The sequence below is a fragment of the Engystomops pustulosus genome, chromosome 4 (assembly GCF_040894005.1).
Source record: "Engystomops pustulosus chromosome 4, aEngPut4.maternal, whole genome shotgun sequence".
NCBI classification, from domain to species: Eukaryota; Metazoa; Chordata; class Amphibia; order Anura; family Leptodactylidae; genus Engystomops; species Engystomops pustulosus.
Window position 1 is genome coordinate 143939164 of NC_092414.1, and position 13434 is coordinate 143952597.

The 13434-nt window shown below is 41.2% G+C and overlaps 1 protein-coding gene across 1 annotated transcript; it reads left to right on the forward strand.

The window, feature by feature from the left end:
* The first annotated feature begins 4036 nt into the window (after nucleotides 1–4036).
* FAM219B (family with sequence similarity 219 member B) lies at nucleotides 4037–12016 on the forward strand. Its single transcript, XM_072147885.1, has 6 exons — nucleotides 4037–4197; nucleotides 5153–5240; nucleotides 6247–6331; nucleotides 6414–6491; nucleotides 8870–8918; nucleotides 11005–12016. The coding sequence occupies exons 1-6, from the start codon at nucleotides 4057–4059 to the stop codon at nucleotides 11161–11163; spliced, it is 600 nt and encodes a 199-aa protein (XP_072003986.1). The 5' UTR covers nucleotides 4037–4056; the 3' UTR covers nucleotides 11164–12016.
* The last annotated feature ends 1418 nt before the right edge of the window (nucleotides 12017–13434 follow it).

A 13434-nucleotide genomic window follows, 5' to 3' on the forward strand; every position in this document is an offset into this window, starting at 1 on the left:
ATTCAATAATTTAAAATGGTAGCATTGAGAGCATCAAGTTGCAAAAAAATTACACCACACACTGTTCCATACACCAAAGTATGAAAAAGTTATTAGATCCAGATGATGGCAAAATCATCTTGTACAGGAGGTTTTAATTTTTGTAAATGTATGAAAGCATTATAAAACCTATACAAATTTGGTATCCCTGTGATTGCACCGACCCAAAGAATAAAGTAAACATGTCATTTGGGGAGCACAGTAAAATCCAAGCCCACAAGAAAATGGTGCAAAAGCTCTAAAAAAATAAAATAAAAAACAAATAGTAAAAACATTTTAAAAAAAATATTATTTAAAATAAAAGTTCAAATCCCCCTCCTTTCACTAGAACTGATATAAAATGTAGTACAGTAAAAAAAAAAATCATGAACATGTTGGGTATCGCTGCATCTCAAAATGCCTGATCTATCAAAATATAAAGTTATTCCTGGCAATGACCTCCATAACGGAAAATAGTGACCAAATGTCCAAAATGCTACTTTTACACCATTTTACATCACATAATTTAATAAAAAAGATACTGTTGAACAGTCCTCAAAATGGTAGCAATGAAAACGTTGGCTCATTTCGCAAAAAAAAAAAGACTTCTCGCACAGCGCCGTATACCGCCGTACACATTTAATTTTTGAAAATGTATTAAAAGCTATAAAAACTGTGCCCACATTTGGATTTTTTTCCAGCTTTCCAGTACACGTCTTAGGATAATAAATAACGTCACTGGGAAGTACAATTTGATATGCAGAAAATAAGCCCTCACACAGCTCAGTGCACAGAAAAAATATGAAAAAGTTGTTGATTTTTGAAGGCGGAGAGTAGAAAAATTAGCAAAAAAAAACCCTGCGTCCTTAAGGGGTTGAACCCTGATCCGAGTGGTTTTGCTCAAAACAATTATAATATTCAGGACCTTGGGAAAGCTGGGTGGATATCTTAATTTTGCACAGCCGTGTGTAAACAAGATACAGTTGCGTATGCGCCAATCGTTACAAGAGCTCGGTGACGTCACCAGCTCTCGGTAGGGTGGGGAGAAGTTTCAAGCACGCAAGGCGCGTGCATAGTTATACTGGTGACCAACCCCTGAGCACCCTGTGGCAGGGGCACAGGAGTGCCGAATGGGTCATTTGCCTATTGTATAGATCAATTTTTGGATAAAAGTTTATTTCTGTGCCTAGAAAAGATAACTTCCAGCATCAGCTTATCTACCCCTATGTAAAGGTATGTTTGGGTCAGACCCCATTTTAGCAGTGTTAAACTGCTAGCTTTTATGGAACCTCCGATAAAGCAAGCAGACACTGCAGTGCCATAGTCTCAGAATGTCGGACCAAGCTCACAGCGGTCCTGCGTATTCATGAGGGGGCAGTCCGAGGTGCTGCTTCTTCTCCGGACCACCCCTCCAACGCCAAAGGCCAGCGGTAAGTGCCAGGCTTCTGATAAAGCTAGCAGTTTAACACTGCTAAAAAATGGTCTCATTTGCATAATTTTAAAAGCCCTTCTTTGTAAAAACCTGGTAATAAGAAGCAAAGAGAAAAGTGAATCCTGCCCCAGGAGGCACACACCAGTAAGTCAATGTGCTTGGCTTACAATGCTTCATCCTGGTGGTTGATGTCATAAGTTAAACAAAAAACTTGCCTCCAGGATTGTTTGGGGGGCCCTCCAGAGGCCAATAGAGTTGATTGCAGTGATAATACAGTGAGACGTCTTTCTGCACCATTATTGCCCCTCTTCTGCTATGTGGCAGAGCTAGAAGGCGCGTTGAGATGACAACATTCTGTCTTCACTGCTTCACAGAGGAGGAGAGCTGCTGCAGGTAAATGGGGTGAGGAAAGTACCTGGTGTTTATTATTACTGTGTAATAGGGGAGCGAGGTACAATTTGGAGGGGAGTAATAAAGGGGCTAAATAAAAGTGTGATTTAGGGCAAAAACATTTTTTAGTGGCATGCTAAGAACACTACACACAGAGCAATAAGTACCCTCTACAATAATCGGCCAACAGTGCAATGAAAAGTGTGCCCTATGTGTAATAACTATCCTAAAAGGATACTACTGAAAAATGCATCCTATTAGTTATAAATACCCTGAAAGGATACTACACATACATTGCACAGAAAAGAGCTTTCTATGTGTAGTAATAGCCCTAAAATAATAATACTCACACAGCACACTGAAAAGTGCGTGCAATGTGTAATTGAATACTGACTTATACAGCGCTCTGAAAAGTTTGGTTTGGTAGGGAATGGACAGACAGATGATAGGGGAGGGGGATCATACAGGAGGATGAGAGAACACAAAGGGTGATGAGGGATCCACAGGAGGGTGGTAAAGGAGAATGATGAAGATAATGGTGATTTTGACAGTACAGACTGAGCACTAAGGAACCCTGACAGCTGTTTCCCACGTGGCGTTTTTCTCGCGTTTTTAATAACATCCAAAACGAAAGTGGGAGGGGGTTTGACCAAAACGCATATGCGTTTGCAATTAAACGCATGTGTTTCATTGGAAATGCATGCGTTTCAGGAAAAACCACTCCACACTCCCGTTTTGGATACGTTTAAAGGGAACCTACTTATAAAGGTAGATTGGGTGGTAGGTGGATGAATGGGACGTGAGGATATCCCTTTTTTGGGCTAATCCTCACGTCCCGGCTATCTTTAAAAAACTTTAATGCAGGCATATGTAAATTTTTTTATGCGGCTACTGGGGCGTGGAGTAGCCGGACATGAGGCTACTAGTCACGACTACTCCACGCCCCAGTAGCCACGTTACTCTGCCTACCATTTAATCTTCAGCTACGAGTCCCCTGGCATCTGCGGCCTTCTGTGCATGCGCAGTAGCTCCGGCCTCGGAGCCTCGGCCACGCAGCATGCACAGAACGCTGGGGACTAGGACGAGGGCGCGCAGCTATGAGGAGTTGCGCACCGAAGATTAAATATGCGGAGTAACGTGGCTACTGGGGCGTGGAGTAGCCACGACTAGTAGCCTCATGTACGCCTACTCCACGCCCCAGTAGCCGCATAAAAAAATTTACATATGCCTGCATTAAAGTTTTCTAAAAGATAGCCGAGATGTGAGGATTAGCCCAAAAAAGGGCTATCCTCACGTCCCATTCATCCACCTACCACCCATTCTACCTTTATAGGTAGAATCAGGGTGGTAGGTGTCCTTTAAAAATACAAGAAAAATGCCACGTGGGAAGGTGCGCTTAGTGTGCATTCACATGTGGCATTTGGATGCGTCAAAACGCGTATGCATCAGAACCCACGCGTGTTACAATACGATTGGCTACTCTGGAAGCGTTTTTCTTCATTGCTGGCAGTGTAAGCTGATATGAATATGTTTACACTGCTGCTTACACTTACTTAGTTTCAACGCATCCCAAACGCCACTTGTGATTGCACCCCAAGGTCGCTTTCTCACGATGTATTGTGTTTTTTGATGCATTCCCAAGACTTCATCATTGATTACAAGCGGAGGTTACATTACGTTTCCACTGCATCTGCTAAAAATGTAACCTCATGATGTGATCGAGGCTGAAGCCTTTGGAATGCGTAAAAAATGCATCAAATAACGCAACGCATCTTGTGACAGCACCTTCAATGACATGCTCTTACCCATTATCATCCACACCTGCTTTTGGTTTAAAATATGAGCAGCCTTGTGAACTACAGGGGAGATACTGCTAAGCATTGGTAAGTGCAATGTTTTTTTATTATCTTTATTATTTTATATAGTTTTATAATGGTTGACCACTTACTGGTCCAAAACATCACCAAAATAAAGCGACAAAAAGTTATGGAATAAATCACTGGAGCCCCGCACAGGACAGTGCACTCCATAGTGAGTGCGGAGGGAAGGATGCGCACAGGTGATACAGCGCTGACGGCGCCTGGTGCTGGTACTATGGAGAGCAGGCAGCGCCCTCACTGCTGTCATATACACGCGCATCGCCCCACGTGACCAGCTAACAGTTTCCAAAATGTCCACTACTGTCATCTCCAGGAGGCGTGGCTATAGGTCATGTGATGCGAGTCATAGCCTCTCGTTGGTCAAAGTGTTTTCAGCCTCTTACATGGGTGGTGAAGCGGCCGGCCCGAGACAGCCGGATGGAGCCTGGTAGTCGGAGAGACCCCGGACAGCGCTCCGGTGCAGTGGACGGCGCGCAGGTAGGAGCGGGAGAGGAGCCGCCATGTGGTGGGTCAGGGCAGGAGCTGTGCTGCGGGTGCTGAGTTATACATCTGTATAGTTACTACAAGGGATGCATCAGCTGTGCACCCAGAGGAGGGGGCACTGCCTTGCGGATGGGAGCTCCATGCTCTTGTTCTATGTGTACCTAGACATGACCCCCGTGACCCCGCCGCCATCACTATGCACAGAACTGCTGGATCACCCGGGAACGTATGGCTGTGTATGGCTGCCCTTCAGGAATACAGGGAAGTTGTGTGACAACATTTATAGGAAATGTCACTGTGACCTGTTAGGGACACACAAGGCTTTACAGAGATGTGTTCTCTGTCCTGTATGTCTGCATGGGCTTGTGGATGTCCCGGCCATCTGCCCTACTCCTGCCTGTATTGTGGGGCTGGGAAGTCTGTAAGAAGTGACATGGATCCCAAATCTTTTACCTTACCTGTGTTTGTAGCCGCTATTCCAGGTGGTACAAGTCCAGTGACTTCAGTGTCCTGACCTCCACTGACACTAAGCGCTAGACCCCACCATCACCATTTATCATCTGGAATCATGGAGCCACCAACTCTGTTAAGGTAGAAACTTTTGGGTCCCTTCTGATGCAGTATGTGATACTAAATTTTCTTGGTTATTTTTGTTTTTGCTTTGAAGACTGCATAAAAACCTAATGGTGTAACCACAGGCTAAAATCCTATCTAATCACAAGCAAATAAACTGATGCATATCAGGTTCCCTGACAAAAGGTCTATTCATGGCACCTGCAGGGGTCCTGCAGAGACTGATAACTGGATACAAAAGCTCCATTTTTTTTTTATGGTTTTGTTTTAAAATGTTGAAATGTTACTCTTCCGCTTTTTCCATTCTAATAATGAGATTGCTCTAAGTCATTCCTTCGCCTAGTGATTGGAATAATCCTCTTTACTCTCCTGACAGGAATGGATAATGGAGTCCAAGGCTCCCGGTGTAGAGAAAAAAGGGCCATATCTGATGAGCAAGGGCCCTACAATCCAGGCCAAGCTGCGTAAGTATCACAGAGGGTAGCTACCAGGTGCTTGGAGGGTATACTTGTCGGAATATATATATCACTCCCGGCAATGATTTGGTGTGGCTTAGCAGCAGTAACCAATATTGCAGGGGGAATTGTAATAGGAGAATTCCCTTCTGGTGATTACATCAGATAGATATCCTTATACTATTTCCTGGAGGAGCCAGAAGTCTTCAGAAGAGGGTTTCCAATCCTTCTAACCTAAGGGTACGTAAGCCAGGAGATTCTGGTGGATTCTTGTGGAATGCATTACTGCAGATACTCTAATAGAGAACATGGAAAAGTCATATCAACCAAGTGGATTACTTTTTGCCATTTGTTTCCTTGCCATAAAATGGATCGGAAGACTGAGACAAACCAAACAGTGTCTTATCCTCAGCAAAATCTGCTTTAGTTATTCTAGCATCTCCTCTAGCAACGTCTGCACAATTGTTAGAAGAGGAGAATGCACATTGTCTCCATTCAGTACATTACATTATTTGTGCATAGAGAAAATACAGTGACAACTAGTATAACTATTACTACATTGTGAAGCACAGCTTGATAGGTACAGGTTGCCTTGTCTGCAGGTCTGTCAGGCCTGAGCCTCTCCCTTCCTCGCTGCACCCTGTGTGTAAAATACATTCTTCAAGAGACGTTGGTGACACTTGTAGGACACATTTATAGAGGTATTTTTACATTGGTAATAATTTATTTGCTGTTGAGGTTTTTCGTTTTTACCCACTGCTATGGGTCTTCTAGAGGCTAAATGCAACAACCATATTATGTGTAAAATGCTATGGGTGTTGATTTTGTCACCCTAACTAGGTGAGACGGGTTATAGGAACTGGTCTTTCAGGGATTGCACTCTGACAGCCTTAGGCTTATTGTTATTGTGCAAGAATAGGAGTAAATGTTAGATCTCCAGATTGGACAGGCTTTACTGAAAAGACTTTCTGCACTTCTTGTATGCTGGGATATTATCAAGATTTTCTCCTTTCAGAAAGACAGAGAGACTTGGCACGGGCAGCTCTTAGAAAAAAAGGAATGCTTGGAGGAACAGGGAAAATGAAGGCTGCACCTAAAAGGTAGGGCCTGGCTGCAGTGTAAGTCAGTATAGAGCTGTGTCATTCATTTGTGTGTGTAATAAAAACTTTTATGTATTTTTAGGTTAGTAAAGTTTAACAAGGGATATGCAGCCCTCAGCCAGGCATCTGATGAAACACTGGTGTCCCTCGATTCTGACAGGTGAATTTATATTTAGAATTATCTGACACTTAATAAAACATTCGAGTAGGAAACACTATAAAATAACCAGTACTGAACTTTTAGATATCCTGGAATTGCATTAATTTCATGGCTTGTACGCAGGGGCAGATTAAGACTGCCATGGGCCCTGGACTGTATGAATATTATAGCCTCTTCAAGTCCGGAATTCACTTCCCAAATATGGTACTAGAACCAAGCTTCTTCCTTCTGTTTGCTTTCTAACTCTGGTTTCAGGACCCTTTGGAGGTGCTGAATTGGCTCTTGTGTACATGTGTATTGAGAGCATGGAAAAATGTACAAGGATTTCATGGATGATTGTCCTTTTCAGTATAAAAAAATTTGGTGGGTGGTTTTGGTGGTAAAGCGCATTGAAAAACAGCTGAAGTTTAGCAGCACAGTAACTGCTCATTTATGACACTATAACCCTGTGGGTGTGTTGCCTCGGGCCCCGTTGTAATGATCTGCTCTTGAGATGTGTCATATATGTATAAATCAAAATAGAAGTTTTTAAGCATAAACATGAAATCATGTAAATTGGGCAGCATGGTGGCTGAGTAAGTAGCACTTCTGCCTTGCAGGAGTCCTGGGTTCCAGTCCCACCCAGGTCAACAACTGCAAAGAGTTTGTATGTTCTCTCTGTGTTTGCGCGGCTTTCCTCCGGTTTCCTCCCACTCTTCAAAAAAACATATTGGTAAGTTTTGTGAGCCCCATTGGGGACAGGGTCCAATTTGTTATGCTTTGCGCAGCGCTGTGGAATCTGTGTGCGCTATATAAATAATTATATTTAAAAAGCTGCATTGTACTCATATTCACACTCTGCAGTCAAAATGTCATCGGCACAACTCCTGGGGTTTGAGATGATTCAGTAAAAACTGCAATGTGACTTGCTGCATGGATACGGCTTTCATGAATTACAAAGCAATGAATGCTCTTGGCATTTAGTGGAGACAAAGTTTTATAAGGGAAATGAAACTGTAATGTTGCACCATTATATCCAGTGCAGGGGTTTCTTGAAATTCTGTTAATGATTGATTGTAGGTAAACATTGTAGTGTAGGTGGGTGCTATTACTTGGATACAAACGAAATTGTCTTGTGCTCTGTCTGTAAAAGTAAGTGGTAACTGTAGATCCAAAATTCCCTTGGTTATTATTCCCATTTGCCGTGTTCATGTGGAACTATTTTGTCAGTATTTGGCCTCAGTTTCTATTATACCTGTTTGCCTATTTAGGGTTCACTGCCTTTGTACACTAGTTGGGATAAAAACTCTGCATTCTGGTTGTAAAATTGTAGCACAAAATGCCCAATGCACATAACGTTTGAATTAAAGGAAACAACTATTTTCTTAAAGGGGTTGTCCACTTTCAGCAAATAATTGATATTGTTTGTGTAAGGAAAAGTTGTACAATTTTCCAATATACTTTCTGTATCAGTTCCTCACTGTTTTCTAAATCTCAGCTTGCTGTCATTCTATAGAAAGCTTCTATGTTTACTTCTAGTGGACAGAAATCTGTCCATGGACATGCAGGTGCACGAGCCATTATCTCACATCTCCATGGACAGATTTCTATTCACTGGAATTAAATAGAGAAGCTTTCAATAGAAGTACAGCAAGCAGAGTTCTAGAAAACCATGATGAATAGATACAGAAAGTATATTGAAAAATTGTATAACTTTTCATTACACAAATAATATAAATTATTTACTGAAACAAACAGAAAATAAACAAACCATATATACTTGCCTGCGCTCCTCTTCATTTGTTCTGATATATGTCCCCCTTAGAGTAAATGTCAAGATGTTTTGCATGGAATTGGGGAAATCCACTGTGGATTAGAAGGCATTTGATTAAAAAAACCAAACACTGCACATTTCTTTTTATCAGATGAGTTGTTACCCTTGGTCGGAATTAACGTGCTGTTACAGGCCCTTATGCAGTTTTTATTCTGAAGACCTCCTTTTAGCGGTCCAGTTCTGATCACCTGGCTGCCTCCCTCCAGGTGTTGGCACCTATACAGGTGACAGGGAAGCCGCATTGCTGGATATTTCAGCTGAGCTCCCCTTCAGGTGACTAGAAGCTGAGCTGGAGGACCTGGTACAGGTTTGTTAGTGTGCTGGACCTTCTGCTTCAGGCCAGAACAGATAATGGTTGTTACACTCGCACTGTAATCAGATACTAGGCACTGTGGTGATTGGCATTACCGTATACCCATATATTGTCACTTTATTATGTGCAACAGATTTTAAAGTTGTTCTTACATTATCTTTTTAGATTTTCTTATAAATATTTTGTCGCTCCCACCCCCCATTTTCCACTCTTTATTTCCTGACCTTGTCTCCTCTCTGCTTCCTGTTTTAGTGATGTAGAGCTAGAATCTCGTTGCTCCTCTGGATATTCCTCAGCCGAGGTAAGTTTATATTTAAAGGCGATTCAGAATAAACAGGAATCCATGAAGAGTGTGGAACTCGTAAGCACTAACAGGGCCATAAATGGTTGATCAGTAGCGAAAAGACACCCAGATCATTTGCTTACACTATGGACATAGCAGGAAGCAGATATCCCTGTCTATAGTGTTACTGCAACACTGCAGGCACATCTCATTATTTATTTTAATGAGATCGACCCCTGCGGTACAGCCAGACGTCTGCTGCACTGTGAAAGGGGACGTCTGCTTCTAACTCTCTGTGGTGACAGATAGCTAAACAGCAGGGGATGAGACTTCAAAAGTCTCTTATTTTTCTTACACAGAGCATTGAGGGCCCGTGTGTTGTGTGTTGTGTTTTTTTTTAATTTAAAAAATGGTACTTTTTAATGATGGTATTTCATATTCCAAGCCATGTTCTGGGAAGCTAGCAAGAAATTCTAAATACTATGAAATTAATTAAAAAAAAAATGCATTTGCAACATTTTCGTGTGGGCTCTGTTTACAGCTTTGATTATGTTTTTAATAGATTATGAAAAATACAAACCTTTTCCCCCCCAAAAAAAATCTTAGTTTATCATATTCTTGTGCTGATAACTTTTATTCATTGTACACACTATGTAAGGTGTAATTTTTTTTTTCACGGTATGATGACCTTATTGCTACCATTTTGGAGCCTGCACTTAAAGGGGTTTTCCCACGAAGCAAAGTTAGGCCCTATCCACGTGCTGAGACCCCCGTAGATCGCGAGAACAAGGGGTCCAACTGACCCCTCACCGCTCCTTAGACTAATGGAGCAGACGGCCGAGAATGACTGTTCTGTTCCATTAATCTCTATGGAGCTCATGGAATTGGCAAGCGCTGCGCTCACCGATCTCCGTCAGCTTCATAGAGATTAATGGAACAGAACAGTTATTCTCGGCCGTCTGCTCCATTAGTCTGAGGAGCAGCGAGGGGTCGGTTGGACCCCTCTTACTCACGATCTGCAAGGGTCTCAGCACTGTGGAGGCCACTGATCATCAAGTTAGGGATCTACAGGGTAGGGACTAACTTTGTGGGAAAACCCCTTTAATTTTCGGTGTTGCAAAATAGCAGAGTTGGCATTTCAGACATTTCCAGTTATTGGGTTCACCACAGGGATTAAATGGTTTTTATATGTTGATAGATCGGTACCTTGGGATGCAGTTTTATCTAACATGTTTACGATTTTATTTGTTTTTTTAAATATCCATTTTTTTATTATTTTTTTTCTTAAATATATTTGCAGACACTTGTATTGCAGTATATGGTGAATTTACTGATGATCTGTTACAATTTACCACCGGCACATTGCAACAGATTTACTTAACTGACAATGTCATGGTGCAATTATCCTTACTAAGATGGCAGCACCCAGGCATTATAGGCCTTTAAAGAGGACCTGTCACCCTAAAAAAAACAACAGTCCATGGTCATTTGTGTGACACCACATGACCATGGGCAAATCTTTATCAACTGAAAGTAAACATTGAATCTTCCAATAAAATGACATCAAGCAGAGATCTAGAAAACTGAGGAATTGATAAGTGATACAATTTTCCAATATGCTTTTTCATTACACAAATAGTATCAACTATTTGCCGAAACTGGAACCTCTTTAAAGGAAATCTACCATGAGAATGTCTGTCTGATAGTAGACCCCTAACAGTCCAGTTCTGCCCTGTAATCTAAAATGCCAGAAAAAAATAGTTTTACAGGGATGTAGAGGATGACCTCCCCTATATGTGTTATCTGTTAAATATGCTTATTGGAGACATTGGTAGAATTGTCATGTGTTTACTCAGAGGTAAATTAAGAAAGAGCCTTTCTGCACTCCTCCAGCTACAGATTATTATAGGCTTGGTGGGCTCCTGTATTAGGAACTTGCAAAAGCGGTAATTCTTTCACATGTTTCACCAGTCCTAAAAATCTGATACAGGGGACTGTGTGGCATCACCATACCCTAGTCTGCCATGAGAACCCACCTAATGGCACAAAATATGATTTCCCTTCATTTCTGATGCAGGTTATAATTTGGTTCATGTTTCTGTAGCAGGTTTCACAAGACCTTAACAGACAACTTCTGCAGGATGGCTATCGCCTAGATGAGATTCCAGATGATGAAGATCTAGACCTGATTCCCCCCAAGCCTGTACGATCTTTCTCCTGTCCATGCTGCTTAGGCGAATCGTGGTCGTGCTGCATCCAGTGAATATATTTGGGAAAATATTAGCATTATCCCTTCTATCATATACTAGCTGCTGCCTCAGCTTTCTTTGATCTTGTGGTCACTGATCCGATGGTCTACAGAACTGTCTTGTATGGATAGAAGACCTACATGTGGCATGTGAGAGGAATGGGCTCCGCTAGAAGCCTGGCTTTGATGACATGCACTTAGGATACTGTATATGGTCAGTGGCTCCAGCTTGGAGAAAAATTGAAGAAACTGCTATTATCTTGGTGATGACAATCATTTCCAAAGACTTATGGTGCTCTTAAAGTGGCGCGCTGGGTCACCCCGAGAAATCTTACCGATTCCAAAGACTTGGAAATTTGCCTTGAAGGACTACAGGGTCTCGTAAGTGCCCTCCTGGTTTACTGCTGAATCTTGTCTGGTATTTTCATATATATATTTGGCTGACACATCCTGTGATAATACTCATCTGTCCTGTTACCTGTAAGTGCACTGTTACACTGTGGAGATTTTACGTAACATAAATTGGTCATTGCAACAGAGTTACTGAATATGGACAGGGTTAGATTATGATACAGTAATTAATATATTAAAGCAGATGCATACAAATAGTGTCTAGCCTCTCTGCTGTTCCTTCTGTTACAGGTTTAGAAAATGTCCACATCATGTTATATGTCAATGCAAGTAGGTTGGACAAGAAATGTTTACACAACGTTGTGACACTTCCTTTAAATGTAAGACATAGAAATGTTAGATTTGTCTTAAGCTCCACAAAATACGTAAGAACTAACACAAAGACCTGGCTCTATAATACTAACTTTCTGCTAAATGTTTTCAGAGACTGTATCTTTATTAAACTCTCTTTTTTTTATGTGGTCTTTGTGCTTTGATTTATTTAAAAAAAATCTGTGTTTTATCATGATAAAAATATCATGACTTCAAAAACATGCAGTAAAATGTTTAAGTGAAACTAAAGCATGGGGGGGGGGCAGGCTGATAATACCCCCAGGACTCTCATTACAATAACTTTAAAAGTGGATTTTAGAAGGATGGAGGCCATGGATAACAAAATAAAAAGATTACTACCATCCTCTTGGTAATTGTCCCTGGTTTATTATGCTTGAGTTTGAAGATAGATTTCATTTAAGCATTTAAAAGAACAGGGACACATGTTGTTCATTCACTATTTCTTATAATGCTGGATTGTCAGTTCCTGACTTCCTATGACATTTTACACCTGAGCACAGATGGAAAAAATTATTGCTTAGGCCGGCTGCATGCAAATGTGTGTAGCCGGTGGTGCTGGTCCTTGCATTATACAGAAATATTCCATGGTCTTTACTGGGAAGAGGGAAAAAAAATTCCAAATGCAGTGCAATTGGTGAAAAAAAAATGCATTTGCACCATATTCTTGTGGGTTCAATTTTTATAGCTTTCACTGTGCGCTCCACTGGACAAGTCTCTTACTGTTTTGGTTCGTCCGATCGCTGGGATACCAAATTTATGAAGGTTTTACTTTGTTAATATATTTACAAAACGTTAAAACCTTCTGTACATAAAAAATAATAATTTTGCCATCTTCTGACACTAATAACTTTCATTTTCAACTCTGCAAATAACAGTTTTAAAAAATTGATATACCGGGACACGGCAATACCTAGCATGTTTATTTATATATATTTTTTTTGATATCCTATGGTACTTTAGGGAGTGTGTCACTGGCACACTGTTACAGATCTTCAGCAATGACAGGTCCTGGAGTCTTCTAAAGACTCCAGGCTGTCATGACTTCAATCTGAGGCTTTACCGATGGCAGCCAAAGGGTAAACTCCTATGATCAGTGCTGGCACCAATGGTGGGTGTTTGCTGAAATATGCAGCAAACACACTGCTTGTGTCAAGAGGGTTTAGCCTGTGAGCCCTCTCCATACTCCCTTAACAAGTGAGTGCATAGATTCTAAGGATGTCATAATTTGTCTGCATTTGTTTCTAATTAGGAATTTTCTGTTTAAGGTAAATAATGTCTGTTTAAAGTGAATTTATCCTAATGCTGCTCCTATAATTATGGTTAACTGTTATAGATTGCTTCTGGGAAATAGACCATATGCCGACATAAAAGAACCACATTTCATATTCTTGGCCACTTGTCTTTATCAAGAAGAAATTCTCTACAGATTATAATTACGGACAGACAAAGGAAGGTTTCTAGAGCAATCAACACATTTTATTTTGCCCTTACACTGCAAAAAATAACAGATGGCATTTAGTGAAGTAAAATGTCCCCCCCCCC

What these genes read in the sequence shown, in the direction of transcription:
- FAM219B (XM_072147885.1), top strand. Translation starts at nt 4,057, where the DNA reads ATGCGAGTCATAGCCTCTCGTTGGTCAAAGTGTTTTCAGCCTCTTACA. An exon ending in GTGCAGTGGACGGCGCGCAG is followed by an intron (nt 4,198 to 5,152) that starts GTAGGAGCGGGA and finishes CTCTCCTGACAG; the next exon opens with GAATGGATAATGGAGTCCAA. An exon ending in ATGAAGGCTGCACCTAAAAG is followed by an intron (nt 6,332 to 6,413) that starts GTAGGGCCTGGC and finishes ATGTATTTTTAG; the next exon opens with GTTAGTAAAGTTTAACAAGG.